The 16,041-nt window shown below is 35.9% G+C and overlaps 1 protein-coding gene across 1 annotated transcript in view; it reads right to left on the bottom strand.

Moving 5' to 3' along the window:
- ssbp2b (single stranded DNA binding protein 2b) overlaps positions 1 to 16,041 on the bottom strand; it is a 72,634-nt gene that overhangs the window by 18,383 nt on the left and 38,210 nt on the right. The window contains exon 5 of the mRNA XM_016554455.1: positions 2,935 to 3,024. Within this exon, the coding sequence (XP_016409941.1) occupies positions 2,935 to 3,024 (90 nt within the window). The remainder of the gene's footprint in view (positions 1 to 2,934; positions 3,025 to 16,041) is intronic.

Here is a 16,041-nt window from a genome sequence, read left to right as displayed (position 1 = left end):
TGCGTTTTATTAGACCGGTGACGACCGCACAGAGTAGCATTATAACAGAACTTTCAAATGTATCTAGTATGATAAAACAGAGCTGCTTTTTTTCCCACATACGCACGACCGGAATGAGTGGAAGCGGTAGACTGTGGCATAATAAAAGCTCCGCTGCTTTCGAGCCGTGTGTCACGCTCGTTCAGCGCCTCGTTTCGCTTCGACGGCTTTCAGCCTCACCCTGCTTCATTCATCTAAGTTAACAAATCATTAGCACATCCATGAACATGATTTCTGCCCGAGTCCCGTCGGATTGCTTCGGCTGTGGGGATGAAGACCACAACTCCCATGTCTCCACACTCAGTCACGGCATCATCAAACTACGCCTTTGCTCTTTGTTTATTTTGAATACGCGCCCTTCAGCGGCGAAAATTACATATTGTGCCTTTAATAAGAGGTTTCAAAAATAATGCATATATAGTAATTATACAAGAATTTAAATCAAATAATACAAAGTAATTATACAAAATATATGCAGTTGTCTTGACTAGCTGAAAAAAGTTTTATTATACTTCATTTCAGTTAACTTTAATTTTAATTTACTTAATTTTTTTAATTAAGTAATTTTCTTTTATATTTTTCAACTATTTAAAATTTTTTTTTGCATTTCATTGGTTTCATAAATAAAACGTATAAAAATTATCCAAGAATTCGATACAAATGATACAAAATAATTATACAGGAATATAATGTATATATGCAATTGGACTGGCATCTAGCTGAAATAAAATAAGTTAAAGTTTTTTAATATTTTATTTCAGTTAATGTTTATTTTATTTAAAACAATGAATCCTTTTTTTGTCGTTTTATTTAACCCTGTGATGATCGTGCAACTGTATACGCGCCACAAACTCAAATGTTGACAACCAAGACAGACTGTTCCCGTCAGAAACCGCAGGAGGCAGATGAGCCTTTGTTGAGCCACTTAAGAAAGATGATTTGATCTTCTTAGCTTATCGTTCTATTAGACGAGCACCATTAGCGATCTGCAGGGGATTCCTGTGCCCCCCGCCACACGCTTGGAGATCTGCTTCAGTCAGTCAGGCTGCTGGAATCCTGTCGCTCTTAATCAAACCAATTACAACACACTGGGCGTCAAATACCACAGCTCCTTAGCATGGTGACATTATGCACAAAGACGGCTGCTTTACGAGCGCTCTATAAGCTGACGGGGCCAATCTGCCTCATAAGAACTCTTCGTCTAAAGCAATACCTCATATGTCAACACAGGTGTTGAGTTACACAAACTGCGGCGGTAAACATAGACTCTAGAGGATGTTTCCATTCTCCTTGGATAATGAGTGTTCGGTGCATCTGGGTCAAAGCGTCACTTCGCATCTGCACATCTTTCCTTCAAACTGGTTATTCAAGGCCACAAACTGCCACACCAGATCAAAATGAAAACATGCCACACTTTATTTGGAGTTACGCAGGTCAAAGGTCGTGCTTTTGAGGAGAAAACCTCTCTTTTGAGAATTCAGACCACAGTAATTTTGTCAAAACGGTTCAGCCTTTCAGAAAAAAGCCACAGGTGTGTGTTTTGTCATTGTCAGCCATTTCTTCCGCCCGTGTTAATGTCTGAGGGATTTTAACACGTTGTTATGGCTCACAGAGACAGAATTAAAAGGATTCAAAGATGCCTTCATCCTAAAATCCAGTGAAAGATGTGGACAAGATCCAGGTAAAGTCAAAGATCTGAAGAGTTGACTGAAGAGAAGTGAAGTGAGTGTGCACACATGAGTTGTTCTCAGTCACTCTAAGCCTGTGCAATTTGACTCGCATGCAAACTACCAAAAAAACCCAAAAAAAAAACAGGTTCAAGTTCATACAGGGCTAGTTTATGACTGCATGAGCCAGAAAGATCATATTATGTTCGAATGTTTAGTTAACATGATGGACATGAAGTTATATGCCCTTTGTAAAAGAAACATAAAAGACACATTTTCTAAAACATTTTTCATTATGCAGTAATATAAAGTTTTAAATAACCAAAATGTCGAAATTATTACGTTTTCATTTTAGAAGAAAATTATTGTTATATTAATAATTATGATTATTAATATTAACAATAATCCATTCATATATATTATTTTCTAATACCTTGATGTTGAAAAATTTTTTATATTATTATTAATAATTGTATTTATTATTATTAATAATAATAATAATAATAATAATAATACATCAATGACAATAATACATTCTAATTTTATTTAAATTATTTTCAACAAATTGGAGTTAAAAAATTATATTAATGTATAATAAAAATATATCTTTTAGATACTGGAACTGGTCACTATCTTATATTTTTTAAACATTTTTAAACATTTTTGCTATTCAGCATTCATAATTAATGTATAAAAATAATTGTACAAGAACGAAATACAAATTATGCAAAATAATTATGCAGAAATTCTATTTAAAATAGTTTCATGTCAACTACTCAAATACACCTAATTTTCTGTCAATAAAATATAGATTTTATACAGACTATGCTTATGTTCACAAATACCATACCACCCAGACTAGTTTTACATTATGTATACTATGAATCTGTGTGCATGAAGTATGCAACTTTGCAGTATAAAACCTCAAAACACCCTATGGAAAATTCCCACAATGTGACATAATCAACTTAAAAATAAAAATAAATTAAATATATATATATATATATATATATAAGACATATACAAGGCAATTCCCATTATATATAAGACAATTCCCACAATGCAATGTTGTCTACTTGACCATCCATAGTAGCAAATATACAGTACTGCACAGTATGCAGTAAGCAGTCTGCTAGCATATTATTTATTAAAACATCATATATATGGCAAATAAGTCTGTTAAGATCCAAGCTCTCCATGGCTATGCAGCAAATGCATGTGTGTGTACCTGAAAGAAGCCCGGAGGAACGGGGCCGACCGGCATACCCTCTCCTGGGGGCATATTTCCAAGGACAGGACTCGGAGCTGCCGCTGCACTCTGCAATCACAAACACACACACAATTCCAGTTAAACACACACATGCATCCACCGGCGCTTCCCCAAACACTGCACCCTGATGGTCATTCACCACTCAAGGACAAACACATACACCCATAAACAAACAGTCCCTGGAAGCCAAAATCTCTTAGACAGACACATGGATACTGTCAACAGCTGCTAACCACCAGAAGAACTGGCTTTCTGTCTGAAAACACACTCTGCCGCCTCTGAAAAATACAAGCAAGCAGGCAGGGATGGTAGAGGTCAGATGGCAGGCCAAAGACACATGAAATGAGACAGGATTACTCTGAGGATGCAGAGAGCCACGGGCGGCCGCGCGCCCCATGCAGGGAGCTAATGAGGAGGCCGTTTAGGTTCCTGTGCTAGACTCAGTAAAGCACACACTCAGTGCTAGAAGAGAATGGGTCAGTCTGCAGACATAGATGGATGATGGGTCATCATGTTGACCTTAGATCTCCCTCTGGTGAAGTCTGTGCTCACAGGTTGCATCCCAAATCACTCAGTTTATTTATTTATTTGTTCATTTAGATTTATTTATTTAGATTTTATTTAGATAGATAGATAGATAGATAGATAGATGTTATTTATTTGTCAGTTTTCTTATATGTAATATATTATTATATAAATGTTATTTATTTATGTTAGTTATTTATCTAAATATAAATAATATTATATTAATTAATTATTATACAAATTGTATACATTTTATTTTATCATTATTATTTATAATTAACTATGAAAAATCATAATAATACCCATAATAATGTGTATGTGTGTGTCCAATTGCTATATATTATTTAAATATCATTACAAAAATATTATTTGTATTATTTGGCCACTTTATTAAAAATATTATGTATTTATATATTTATTCAAAACCTTTAAATTTAAACACACACACCTACACATATATATATATATATAGCCATATCACCCTGCAGCCCAAGACTGGTTGCCCACTGAAGCTAAGCAGGGCTGAGTCTGGTCAGTACCTGAATGGGAGACCTCTTGGGAAAACTAGGTTGCTGTTGGAAGAGGTGCTAGTGAGGCCAGCAGGGGGTGCTCACCCTGTGGTCTGTGTGGGTCCTAACGCCCCAGTGTAGTGACGGGGACACTATACTGTCAAACGCACCGTCCTTCGGATGAGATGTTAAACCGAGGTCCTGACTCTCTGTGGTCATTAAAAATCCCATGGCACTTCTCGTAAATAGGCGCCACTGGCCCTTGTCAATCATGGCCTTCTAATAATCCCCATCCACTTGATTGGCTCTATGACTCTCTCTCCTCTTCACCTGTAGCTGGTGAGTGCACAAGTGACAAACCGCAATGTTTTATCTAGCACAAGGGGGCTTGTAAGGCTCCGGGCCGGACTGGCACACACCGGCACGACCGCAGCGCCAAGACCAACTGTGCTGCAATGACTAGAGACTGTGTGTGTGTGGAGCATTACTGACATGCAGAGACACACACACTTAGACATAACAGTCTGATTACCCTTGGCACACAGGGAAATGAGCAGGGGAAATGCACTCACATCCGCCCAGTAATAACAAAGAAGTTGCTGGCAAATTGAAGGTGGAGATGTACGAATCGGAAGGAGCGTTTTCTAATGCTAGACGGCTACATGATGAAAATAGCTACAGCACTTTCAACAACAGTTCACCTAGATCAACAAGACGTAATAAAAATCACAACCGAGCGAGAGTGGCGCAAATGCCCGCACTGTTTTATCGACACCGAAGCCATCTTTTGTGGTGGTAAATAAGATCCCGCAGCGAGGGGCTGAATATTGTGTTTTCCTGCAGTAACGCTGAAGTCTCATCTCCTGATAGCAGCGGCACAATAATGAGCCTAATGCCCTCCGTGCTGAGCAAGCAATCTATCAAAACTACCAACAAAGATAAACTAACGTCCCTCGGCTCTTCACGGGTCCACAGTCAGTCATAAAACCCTCGCCGCCGAGGGCACGGCAATATAATCCGTCCTCTGATTAGAGTAACTTTCATTTAGCGTGCGTCCCATTCAGGGGAAACCAAAATGGCACTAATGTAATAAGAAAAGATGTCTGAATGTCTTTAAAACGAGCTGATAAAAGCGTTAACGCTGACCAGCCGCAGCTAATGTGTTTAAGTTTTTGGCTGACGTGGATTTGCAGCGGGTGTTTTCAATACAACTGATTATAGAAATCTGTGTACAAGATGTGCCTTGAAAATCACTTTGATCTAGAGATTCACTGACTCTCTCGTGTACAATTAAACGGACTGTTCACCCAAAAATGCACTCATCCTTCAATCATATTCATTCCAGTTTTGCAGAATGTCCTAAATTGGAGGACACTGTCAAGGCACTATATATCATAAATATAAATTAGAGTGAATTAACTACAATGAATAAAAAAATACCAATATATAATTAGTATAAATTATTTTTAGATAAATTACACTTAGATTTATTCATTAAATTGCAATAATATTAAATACTCAATACTATTGTATTGTGTTACATTTTTGTAACATACAAAACATCATTTATAATTAAAAATTAATAATGAAAATAATAAATATAATTATTTAAATATATAATTATATTATACATGCATGATATATATATTAGGGCTGTCAATCGATTAAAATATTTAATCGCGATTAACCGCATGATTGTCATGAGTTAACCCGTGATTAATCGCAATTTAATCGCGCATTTTTATCTGTTCTAAATGTACCTTAAATTAATACTTTTCAAGTTTTTAATACTCTAATCAACATGGGCATGGACAAATATGGATGCTTTATGCAAATGTATGTTTATTAGTGAAACCATACTCAACATAGAGCATGAAGACATGTTTCAAAGGTCATAGATGTTTTTCAAATAACTTGGTCATGTCTATTAGCATAACAGGTTCCCATTACTTCTCTTTCTTTGCACTGAGCAATTTACTTACACAAGTCTGTTTACATTTTCGCACGACAGGGCAGCTCCCTTCTTCTGAACATGCAAAATGTACATTTATTATTTATTATTACATTTGTTTGCCTCTCTGTGCCCCCATACTGTATTTTGATGCAGCTAAATTCTCAATAAAACTATTTTCATTGATATATTTTACTGTTTCTGTTGACAGACAACAGAATGAATATGAAATAGTGACTGAAACGCGACCCATTAAGATTACATAACCAGCTCTCCCTTCCAAGATGTTAATCTGTGCAAAAATCCTGATAATCGAGCTGTCGTCTGATGAAATCAAACACACATAAGATCAGGACAATAGCTGTACTGTGATTTCGGCTATACTTGCATGTAAAATTAGAAAAGCAACATAATAGCCACTGGTCAAACAGAAAATGCGCTCTGCGTTAATCGCGCGTTAATAAAATTAATGCCGTTAAAATGAATTTGCGTTAACGTTATTAACGCATTAATTTTGACAGCCCTAATATATATATATATATATATATATATATATATAATTTTTTAATAATATTTTTTGTCTTTTTAGTATATTATGTAATCAGATTACTTTTTCAAGTAACTAGTAAAGTAATGCAATACTTTTAAATTTACAACAATATATCTGAGTTACTTTGTTTTCCCATTTCTCACTGTCCAGCTCTCCTGTCCCTGTGTTGAGAGAAATTGGGAATGAGGTGCAGAGGCAGAGGCCCTTCCTTCAGCCTGAGGCTTATTCATTTCACTTAGGAGTTGGCAAAAAATATAACTTTTGGGTCTTTTTGTTATTAAAAAAGAAATAAAGTCCAGCCCAGGTGACAAAAGGTGACACAAAAGTAACGTAATGCATTACTTTCAATAAAAAGTAACTAAATACAGCAATTAGTTACTTTTTCATGGAGTAATGCAGTATAGTAATGCATTATTTTTAAAAGTTACTTTCCCCAACACGGTGTTTATATATATGATGGAACAATTTTTTTATTGAATGGTCGAACCATTTTTATTAATGTATTCATTTTTGGGTGAACTATTCCTTTAAGATAAAAAACAAACATTACCGGCCAAAGCAAACAATCGATGTAAACAGCAATAAACAAGCACTTAAGACGTAGCTTGGCTGCAAATAATACTTGCCCCACCTATTGTAAACCTACCACCTTTTGGCAAAGGCATTTGTATTATGAATTATTGAGTGGTTACTTTTCAGGGACTACAGTTACCGTTTGGCTCAGTGGCACCTTGGGTTTAATTCAGCCGTTTCTTAAGTCTTCAGAGTTAAGTGTAATGGGCCTGTAAGCTTTACATTCTTGCAACAGAGAGCCTAAAGTGCCGAGTGTAATAACGCCATTCTTGGAATTGTGAGGGAACTGATAAAATGCACATCCTGCTGGGAGTTTATTTAAGAGAAGACGGTAAAGGATTAAAACAGCGTGGCCTGACGCATATTCGGCACGCCGGGTATAGCTTAACAGCTATTTAAGCACAGGTTTAGCTTTAAAACCTGTCAACAGCAGCACAGATCTCATTGGTGAATGCTGTTTGGCAGAGCAGTTATGGGTACCGCAATCGTTTGAGCTTCTAGTACTGCAATCGTTCGAGCTTGTCCCCGTATGCCAGACCCTTGCCATCAATTGGCAGGTCTGTCCTCCTGTGTCCAGTCTGCGAATGTTAATTAAAGGACTTCTGACAAATAACAACTCAACAACCTGCCGCGAGAGTCCCTCCACCTGTGCTGCCCACTTGATTCCTAGTGGTTACGGAGTGTGTTCCTGATTAGCACTGATTAATGAAATCAATTAGCTGCGACAGGGAGTGGGAATGAGTGACAGGAGAGCGCTGGACTGCTAACGGACGGTCCACTATCAATATCAGAGACACTCATAACTCATCGGTGTTACTTGTGGGCACTTCTTTGTGCTGATTACTGACCAATTTGTCATCAAAACTCTGGTACAAATTGCATAAGCTACCTTCATGTAGGAATGATCTCATTTACAACATGAGTGCATCCACAACACTGTCATAATGGTCAGTAGGAAACTCTTCGACTGGCAGAAGCAAATTAGTATTGTTATAGTATCATATATAGTATATTTTATATATCTGTATGTTACAAATTATTATTTAAAATGGACTTACTAAATAATTGGTTACTGATAATAATAATAATAATAATAATAATAATAATAATAAATGAATTGCATTTTTTTATTATTAAACAATTTAACAGTAATAACAATTATAAATAACAATATTTATAAAAAGAAATGAATTAGAATAAAGGTATTTTAAATAATATAATATTAATAATAATGTTGTTATTATTATTATTATTATCATAAACAACAATAATGTCATTTACACATTTTGTCCTGAAAATAGTAGTATTGTTATAGTACCCTAATATTGTTCTAGTATCATAATATGTTTTGTAATTTTATAATTCTAAATGTTACAAATTATTTGCACATATTTTGAGGTGGATTCATTAAACCAGAGAATAATAATAATAATGTATTAAATTATTTACTATTAAAATAATAATTTAATTAAAATAGAAGTATTATTCAATAACGTAGTAGTAGTAGTATAAATAATAATAATAATGACAATAATTTAAGTATTAAGAATTTAATTAATATATCCTTCTTATTATTATTATTAATAATAATAATAAATTATTTTTATTACATTAATTATACTTTTTTTTATTAAGTTCTTAATAATAATTCAATTTATTATTATTATTAGTTTTTTTCTTTCTTTCTTTTTTTTTTGACATTTACATTTTTTTTTTTCCCTGAACATTTGCATGGACCCCAGTTTGAAAAAAACTAACAAAAACAAAGTAGCATTTTGTATTTGCTAGAAAAAGTAGTTGTATTTGCTAGTCAAATGAGCTGTGGTCTCGCTACTGAAAAATGTAGTTGGTAGCATCACTATTTTTAGTTAGTCACTCTATAAAGCTGTTACGGCAAGCTATGTTTTGTGTAAACTGTAATATAGTGTGTTAAAAAAGCAAAACAACAAATGTTACGGAGAGTGTCAAAGTGTGGAGCTTCAAACTAATCCAGCCAAGAAATTTGGGTATAAAGTAATGAATTAAAAACACTTTTTTTCTCATTACTGTTCCCATTTAGTAGTTTGGGAACATTGGACGCAGCCTGCCATGAACATCCATCTGTTACCGCATAAAACGGCAAACCACAATATATTAGCAACTGAATTGCTTGTAGAAGTGACTAACATGAGAAAAGCACACAAATACCCTATGATGCACCTGGGGTCAGTTAAGGACTTTTGGAGATTTGGGGTCCACTCTGCAATCCTCAAATCAAGCCTCTTAAACGGGATAGCACACAGTCTGGGTCACCAGCATGGGGTCCTATGACGGGTTGAAGGGGCTAATGCACTTCCCCAGGAGGCAAATCCGCTACAGGGAACGGTAATAAGCATCCCGTTCTGGCGGCCAGTATCGTTGCCAGCTCTGCTGTATGAGTGGACAAACATTTGAACTGGAAATTTCTCCTGGGAAGCGCTCGACGCACATTTGTCAACGCTCTGCGATGCCTTTGCAGTTACGATTAACGGAATAAAGATGCGATTACTGCGAGAACTCCTCCTGCTGTTCTGTGTTGACATTGTATCTGCTCAGAGATTCATTCAGCTGAATGTATAAAGTTCATCTGAGCTCATATTCACATACAGAGAGAGAGAGAAAAAAAATCTATAGTACTTTGTGATGTACTCTTATGTTCACAACATAAAAACATTAATATATTAATATATCAGGGCTCAATAATGTCACTTGCCTTATTGGTCTAGCACAATGTCTATTTTTAATTTTAATTTTATTTATTTAGTTTTTTTTTTAATTTTAATTTTATTTATTTAGTTTTTTTTTGGATCATCATGAGCATGCTTTTTTAGACTGCAAAGTTAAAGACTCGGTTTCCTGTGACATTTGGTTGTGAATTTGGCTTGCCAACTTTTTAAACTTAAAGAGATATTTGCTCACCCTCATGTTGTTCCAAATCTCTAAGTTTCTCTCTTCCGTTAAACATAAAATATGATATTTTAAAGAACGTTGGCAAGCAAGGAGTTGTTGGTAGCCATTAACTTCCACAGTATTTTTTCCTTATTATGGAGGTCAATTGCTACCAAAAACTGTTTGCTTACCAACATTCTTCAGAATATTTTCTTTTGGGTTTAGGAGGAAAAAGAAACTCTTACAGGTTTATTTTTAACATTTACTTTCATTCTGTGCTGAAAATTTGCTCATTATCTCAAAATGAATTTAAACATTTCTCATCACATTCTTCCAAGACAAATTTTTTTTTAAATATCTTTGTTAAAAACACATATTAAATAATACAAAAAATATTTTATTTAAAACTTAAAATTAGAAACGTAAAATTATACATAAATATAAATTAAAATAATAATAATAATAAAAAAAAAATTAATTGCTTGTATTAATGCCAGTAAAACTGTTGGCAAAGCAAGTCAAAATCTTCAGGGAAAATCAGTCTTACTGTTAAATCCCTGATATGACCATCCGTGTTTACATAAAAACACAAATACCGTATTCATCAGCTTTAGTGGAGGCGTTGTTAATCATTTATCTGAAGAGGTTAGCCATTCATAACAGAGATTATTAAATGGTACAGTAGCCAAAACAGCCTGTTTATTTCTAAGGGTCAGATAGAAGGTGAAAAATGATCGTGTTAAATCAAAACTTGCTAAAAAATGCTGCATAATTAAATAAATATGTAGTAAAATAGGGCCCATGAACAGAATCTAAAGGTGCAGTAAACACCTGTCTTATTTGGACCATTATACTGAATGTGAACAGCCATAAGCCAATTGTTATCAAATACCCAACCAACAACAGGAAACTTTTAAGAATGAGAAACAAGATGACAACGTGAGGGCTAAATATACCTTCTTTCTGCACCGGAGACACATTTGCAGCCATTTTCAGCTGAAAAACAGCTAAAGTAAAACATATGTACTGTAACTTAATAGATACATTTTTCATTTTCAGTTTTTGGCCGGTTGCTAAGTGGTTGCTAGGGTGTTCTAGACCTTAGATATGATTTGTTTGTCCTTTTTTTATTAATAGTAACAGTGATGCTTGCTTGAAATTGATTGCTAGTGACTGTAAATGATGAACGTACTCGAAATTTAATTATGCACTTCAGTTGAACATACTACAAACGACCAATAAAAACGATTACAAGTGCCATTAAAAACATACCTTCGCATCATAACATGGATTCCCAACAAAACTGAATAAATGTATTATGAATCACCAATCCCCTTACGTAAGCATATTTCCTATCGACGGTGCGCTAATGTGCATCCATCAGACGATTTGTCAGTCGTGGGAATCGGTGATGTCATGGTGTTTCAGGGAAGTGAAGGCTAAGACAGAGCCCGCATACTCAATGGCACAAGCCCAAGCTGCTAACAATCACATCAGGTCCTCATTTCAAAGCCCAGATGAAAAAAAAAGGTTGCCTAGGAAACGGCTCCAGTGCACTGCACCTCCCTGGAGGTCCACCAACGCTAGACGAGGAATGAGATCCAAGCGCTCGCCCGGAATAAACCGCACTGTGTCGAAACTCCTCCATCCGACTAGAGCAATTACAGTCGACTATTACAGTATCGTCTGCACGTTGACATGTCACACGCGTGACCACAACAAAGCCGTCGTTGATAAAGGGTGAACTCTGAGAATCCACACAAGAAATAAAAATCACAAATTAGACATCTTTAATATCTCAATTGTTTCTCCTAAACGAAATGGAGAGCAAACTGAAACTCTCAGATGTTTTCTTGAGGACCAAGATCTCAATACTCCTTTGGGGTTTCAATAGATGCCTCAATAATATCTCATTCTGTGCACAGACAAACTCACATATTTCTCAGAAACGCAAACAGAAGCCCTCCTACTTCTCAGATGTTTCTCCTGAGAAAGAACCCTCAACAATTTTACATTTGCGTCCTTTAGAGCTTCATAAGCATTGTAGGTCTCAGTACAATCACATCTGAGAACCAACATAAAAAATGAGATTTATTTAACATCTCAACTGTTTCTTCTGAAAAAGAGTCAATTGAGACTCTGATGCTTCTTCATCAGATGTTTCTTCTGAAAGAAAAAGAACCAAGTTTCGTAAGCATTGTGGCTGTCTTCACAATTACTTTGTGGCTGGTAGGAGGCTGGTAAAGGGTGAACTTTGAGAATCAACTTAGGAAATAAAAATCACAAATTAGATTCTTCCAAGATAGCAATGAGACCCAGACAGAAGCCCTGCTGCTCAGATGTTTCTCCTGAAGAAAAAAGCCTCCATGTTTCATAAGCATTGTGGCTTTCAATACTTTCACATTGTGAGAGTACTTCTCACATTGTTGATTCTTAAATGTGAACTTTAAGAATCAACATAGGAAAAAGAACCCAAATTAGACGTCTTTACTTTCTCAGTTGTTGCTCCTAGACAGCAATGAGAGTCAAATAGAGACCCTTGTGCTTCTCAGATGTTTCGGCCTGGAAAAGCCTTCAATAATTTAACATTTATTTCCTTTAGAGTTTCATAAGCTTTGTGGCTTTCAATCCAACCACATAGGAGGACGGTACAGGGTGAAATGAGGATCAACACAAGAAAGAAAAATCACAAATGTGATCTCTTTAGTATCTCAATTGGTTCTCCTAGACTAGATGAAGAGCAAATTAAGACTCTAATGCTTCTCAGATGTTTTCTCGAAATAAAAGGCCTCAGTAATCCTCTAGATTTTCAATAGATGACTCAATATCTCATTATGTGCTCAGATTGTGCCCAATGTCTCAGTATAAACTCAAATATTTCTCATCAGATTTTGCCACGTCCAAATGATCTGAGCTATGCACTTCACATCCATTTAATACTGTAGCTTTATACTCTTAATGTGTGGTCACATTTAACTTTTTATTCATCAAAAATTTCGTGGACAAAATCCAGTCCAAGCCATCTGGAATTTCACATGAGGACCTAAGATTTCTTCACACATTTTGCAATGAAATCAAATTTGACATGCATATTCTTTATGTTGACCAACAGAAAGCTGCTTGCTTTGAAAGCGACTTCATATATCACTATATTATAGACAATAGCTTTTTGCCGCAAGATTTTGCCAAAATTTTGCTAAGGTAGACTGCATAGCTTAGATTATTTGGAAGAATTTGATGAGAAATGTTAAGAGTTTATATTGAGATCTTTGATTACAAACTTCCGTTTCTTGGAAAATCTAGTAATCATGCTATAAATAAAATTAAATTAAAATACTAATTTTATTACTGATGTCAAATATGTCTCAAGAAAAGACAAATCTGTGAAGGTGGAAAACCTGCAAAGCTGACTTCTGAATTTTCTTTCCTTTGGGGTTAACTCAATTTAAATAAAATAAAATAAAATAAAAATACTAATATTATTATTGATGTCAAATATGTCTCAAGAAAAGACAAATCTGTAAAGGTGGAAAATCTGCGAAGCTGGCTTCTGAATTTTCTTTCATGTGGGGTTTAAAAAAAAATAAATAAATAAATAAAATTGCTAATGTGACCGTACCGTCACTATACATCAACAATTGTCTCATTGTTGATGTATAGTGAAGGTGCGGTCACATTAGCAATTTAATTTTTTAGGACAAACATCTGAGATAAAGGTGATATTTAAGGGTATAACTGAAGGGTGTGACCTCTGGCACCAACTACAACAGAGGCCATGTGGGGTGACAGAAGGGTGGTTCCTTTGGGTGGGGTCGGATTGGGCTCAACTGAAAATGTCATGCTCTTCACATACGTCCCTCCTATAGATGATTAAACTCATGTTGAACTCAGTTTTAACTCTCCAGATTTTTGGTCTCTCTAAGCGAGATCCCAATTTCGTCGGTCATCCGACGTGACGTCTCCGTTCCCTCCTTCAGGGAACGAGGGTTACCATACGTAACCGAGACGTTCCTTTGGGTGGGGTCGGATTGGGCTCAACTGAAAATGGCATGCTCTTCACATACGTCCCTCCTATAGATGATTAAACTCATGTTGAACTCAGTTTTAACTCTCCAGATTTTAACCTGACTTCAGGGCTCAAGAAGACAGGTATTCAGTCCAGCAGATGCCCCATAAACCCAGTTCCCCCACACTTTTCTCCAGTTCAGCTCTGGTGTTGTTAGACAGCAAATGGGCCCGTCCCATTCTCTGCAGCATGAGCTCATGGTGCTGTTGTGGCTTGTGGGTCTGGCCACGTCTGTATGGCAGGGCTGTGTCATCTTCGGCGCCAGTGTGAATGTGCACTCCAGTGTTTTATCAGTTCATCAGAGGTCTGGATGCGGCTCAAGGACTGCCTTACTGCTGCCGGCCTGTAAAACTGCTCCCGTAAATATCATTAACTCTTAGATATGCCTCCTCTTTCTCAGTTTATACATGTGAGTGTGAATACAGTAGCACCCTGTGGAAAACTTTATTGCTCAGAGATTGCTCTTTCATTTTTAGGAGTAATAAAGTTAATCACAAATGAGGCAACTGCTCACATACAGTACAGATTTGGAGCCATAAAATTTAACATAGACTGCATTGATTATATTATTTAGTCTTAGAACAATTTGATTAGAAAGTTAGAGTTTAAATTGAGATCTAAAATCTAAATGAAAAATAAACAAACAAATAATGTGTCTCAGTAGAAAACAAATCTGTGAAGCTGTCTTTTATTTTTTCTTTCCTGTTAGGTTTAAAGTGAAATAAAATAAAATAATAAAATTAGTAGTAATGACACGTATGTCACATATACAGACAAACCTGTAAAGCTGGCTTTTGATTTTTCTTTCCTATGGGGTTCAAAATAAGATAAGATTTTGCTCTTTTATTTTCCATTTGCTCTTTATTTAAACCTAATTTCTGTCATGGAGAAACAATTAAAACATTATATGAAGGAGATCTCATTTATGTTTTTTCTTCTCATGGTACATTCTTATTTTTTCTAAATGAGGTCTGACCAAACCAGTAAACAGCATACAAAAAGTAAGATGAACTGATTGTAATAGTTTATTTTCTATAGCGGGAAGAACAGAGCTGCAATTGTGTTACTGAAAGTACAGAAGTCTAGTCAGAGAGCAGCTCATTTCCAGGGCACATGCTGCAGGAATGGAGTATTGACTGGAATAGACTGGAATTGTATCTGTGACGGAATGCCAGATTACTTAGATTGTAGATTAGAAGTAAATGGGTGCAGCTGGAAAAAGGGCTGTTTCTAATGTGAACACAAACCACAGCACCTGCCAGCAGCCCATCTTTACCACTGAACACAGCAGCGCTGCGACTGCCAGAAACGCCAACTTCAGCAAGCCACAGCAATATTGCAATTAATGCCAAAGTTCCTTATGACTTCATCAGAGATGCATCGAACTCATAACTCCCTAGCAACCACACAGAACATCCTAGAAACCACAAAGAAATGCACTATAAACCACCAAACGGCATTGCAACCACCTACATACAATGCAATGTAAAAAATACTGAATGTAAAGAATATGTCTGATTTATTATATTATCTGTGCTATTCTTAAAAAGTAAGAATATCTGGAAAAAAACGTTTGTTGACAATAAAGCGACATTTCTTATAAAACCGGGCTCTAGCCTGCGACCATTTTTTCTGCCTCTGCGACTAAATTTTGTGAGCATATGAGAAACATCAAACGGCAAACGAAACCGCGCTACTCATTTGAACTGCGCAGCGCCTATAGAGTGTAGAGCCTGGTTTATACTCGCCGCGTCAGCAGGAGCGCAAAGGTGCACGCAGCAAAAACGACGCAAATATTGAGGAAACAATGGATGGTTTTCAAGCTAAAGTAAAGTAAAAGACTGCTTCTTAAACCAGAGAAGGTGAACATGTTGGTATTCTTGTGGGGGAAAAACACATGCAGCACTGTCACCGACAACAAGTTTAGTTTTACTTTTTTTGTTTTCATTTTGAAAAGCTTGTTATCTTTGCTGTTTACCTCACG

This window comes from Sinocyclocheilus rhinocerous, unplaced genomic scaffold, assembly GCF_001515625.1.
Source record: "Sinocyclocheilus rhinocerous isolate Xijiao unplaced genomic scaffold, SAMN03320098_v1.1 scaffold886, whole genome shotgun sequence".
Taxonomy (NCBI): Eukaryota; Metazoa; Chordata; class Actinopteri; order Cypriniformes; family Cyprinidae; genus Sinocyclocheilus; species Sinocyclocheilus rhinocerous.
This window is presented reverse-complemented; position numbering and strand designations above follow the sequence as displayed.